Genomic DNA, 2,584 nt, shown 5'->3' on the forward strand with positions numbered 1-2,584 from the left:
TGGCCGGACTGTAGTTCCAGAGACACAGAAGTGCCATCTTGAATCAAATCAAAGCCACAGAAATTACGATCAACACAATGACCATTGACAATCAGTTTCTGCTTAAAGAAAACAAGGCCTGCGGTGTTGTGGTGGAGCAGGGTGGAGCACGGCCCACGTGTGGAGGCCTCTGTCCTTGACGAGGCTGTCGCAGGTTCAATTTCTGGCCTGGTGACCTTTGCTTGTTTATCTTCCCCCTTCTCTCATTAACCACTTTCCTGTCAGTTCACTATCAAATAAAGGCCACTAGAGCCAATAAAGCCTTTACAAAGAAAAGAAGCTGCAACTGAAAAAGACAAAAAGCTTTGGCAGCTGCCCAGGAATTACAGATCTTGTTTGACGTAAATCTATGTAATGGAGAAAAATTAGGCCTCGGAAATCAGCTGACCAGAAAGCAGAGCGACAAAGAGGAGGAAAGCAGACTCATTTTTGTCCTTTAGATATCGTTAATAGATGCCTAAACAATAATATATTCAGATTGTGAAACTAGAAAAAAACAAACTAAAATACAACTAAAAATGTTATACTAATTTTATATGAAACATTTGTACTACAGTTATTTAAAACCACCTTTTAAATAAAATATACAATGATTATTAGAAATACTTTTACTGCTACAAGCAAGGACTGTTGCCATGGATACGAGGATGCGTGGCGGCAGCCTGATTTACAGCGGCTGAGCTCTGCACAAATTGGGATGCATAAAGGAAAAGTGAGCAGCAGCTTCATACATCTGGATTTTTTTGTGCGCCACACTTTTCTAAATTTGTACGAACACCAATTTTTAGAGTGAAAGCTGTGCACTCTTTTACACATAAGGCTCCTGATCTTCAGAAAATATAGCTCCAAAACAATCGATATTTTCATTGATAACTAGTAAAAATGTTACATAAAACTGATTGGTTTCTAACATTTTTATTTGCATTTTATTCTGTTTTTTTGTTTCACAATTTGCAATAGAAAATGCAAATTGTTTTTATTCAAACTTAAGCGGTTTGTTGCAGTTGTTCTGCTGAGGCAATGGCAGTTTGTGACATCACACTCTTATCTGTGACATCACAAAGCTGCATTCCTTAATTCTACAGTAAGAATCATTACCCAGAGATCAAGTAGATCATTTCTGAACAAGAGATTGAAAATAAACGTTTTTGAAGACAAAAAGGCGTTTTCTAACAAAGAAAAACATTGAACATTTATTGGATTTGTCGAGACAGAAAGGAGCAACAATGAGTGAGAACAGAAAGCCTTCTCCTTCTGAGTACGAGGAGATCATACAACTCCATGACCAGACCGTAGCTCAACAGACACTGAAACTGCGCGTCATCCTGAATGAAACCGACACAGTCTCTGAGGAACAGTCTGAGGAACAGTCTCTTCTTAACGAAAACAAGGCTCCGGAGACTCAACTTGTGCAAAGCACACAAGTTGCATTTGAACAAGACGTAGAGCTTCAGCAGGAAGCCCAGGATTTGCAGATCTCAGTCAACGTAAATGCCTTCCTGCTGGAGAAAAACGAGGCTTTGGAAATCGAAGTGCAACTTCTGACCAGACTGCTGAGAGACAAAGAGGAGGAATACAAACTCCACTATCAGGCTCTGGAGGAACAAGTCCAGAACTTTCAAGATCTCCTGGCTGATTTGAAAGGCACGAAAAGGAAATGCCTGTTACTGACGGAGCAGCAGGAGAACGACGAGTCAAGGAAACTCGAGGAAACTGACAAAAAGTTTCTCCGAGCGATGAAGAGTCCGCTGGGGCTTCAAGAAGAAACCAGGAAGCTTCCAGACAATTCAGGAAACAGTCCAGCCAGTGTGAAGGCTCCAACAGAGAACGCTTCAGCTGGACCGTCTGAGCCTGAAGATCAGAACCAGCAGCAGCAGAAGCAGCAACCATCTGAAGGGGAAACCCACGAAAAAAGCCAGCTTGTTTCTGAGCAGAAACAGAGGTCAGATCAGAACCAGGAGCCATCTGCAGAGGAAACCCAAGGAGAAAGCCAGCTGGTTTCAGAACCAGCAGCAGAGCCACAGAGGCAGCCGTCTGTCTTCAGAGGTGTAATCAGAGGCATCGCCAATACGTTCCTGAAGATGTATAGAACAGGCACCCTCAAATACTGGGTTGATTATTGGTATTTCTAAATAATAAAAAAACATAAAAAGTGTCTACACTCTAAAAATAAATTGGTTAAATCAACTTAATTGAATTGCTTCAATTGGTAACAAGTAATTCAATTAAGTTTACCCAACCTAATTAATAAAGTTGGCTTAACTTAATTGAATTGCTTCAACTGGTAACAAGTAATTCAATTAAGTTTATCCAACCTAATTAATAAAGTTGGCTTAACTTAATTGAATTGCTTCAATTTGTAACAAGTAATTCAATTAAGTTTATCCAACCTAATTAATAAAGTTGGCTTAACTTAATTGAATTGCTTCAACTGGTAACAAGTTTACCCAACCCTAATTCATTAAGTTTAACTTAGTAAATTGAGATCTTTCCAACTCAATATATTATGATCTTCCAACTCAATTCATTAAGTTAAACCATCTTA

At 39.4% G+C, this 2,584-nt stretch overlaps 1 protein-coding gene across 1 annotated transcript; it reads left to right on the top strand.

Annotated features, from left to right (window-relative positions):
• The first annotated feature begins 1,062 nt into the window (after nt 1-1,062).
• Nucleotides 1,063-2,194, top strand: LOC107835743 (uncharacterized). The gene is made up of 2 exons (XM_016669119.1): nt 1,063-1,913; nt 1,989-2,194. The coding sequence occupies exons 1-2, from the start codon at nt 1,266-1,268 to the stop codon at nt 2,169-2,171; spliced, it is 831 nt and encodes a 276-aa protein (XP_016524605.1). The 5' UTR covers nt 1,063-1,265; the 3' UTR covers nt 2,172-2,194.
• The last annotated feature ends 390 nt before the right edge of the window (nt 2,195-2,584 follow it).

Source organism: Poecilia formosa, unplaced genomic scaffold, assembly GCF_000485575.1.
Source record: "Poecilia formosa unplaced genomic scaffold, Poecilia_formosa-5.1.2 Scaffold20, whole genome shotgun sequence".
NCBI lineage: Eukaryota > Metazoa > Chordata > Actinopteri > Cyprinodontiformes > Poeciliidae > Poecilia > Poecilia formosa.

Excerpts from the sequence above, each read along its gene's own strand:
- LOC107835743 (XM_016669119.1), top strand. The coding sequence starts at position 1,266 with ATGAGTGAGAACAGAAAGCCTTCTCCTTCTGAGTACGAGGAGATCATA. Across the intron at positions 1,914-1,988 it reads AAGATCAGAACCAGCAGCAG|CAGAACCAGGAGCCATCTGC; the intron begins CAGAAGCAGCAA and ends CAGAGGTCAGAT.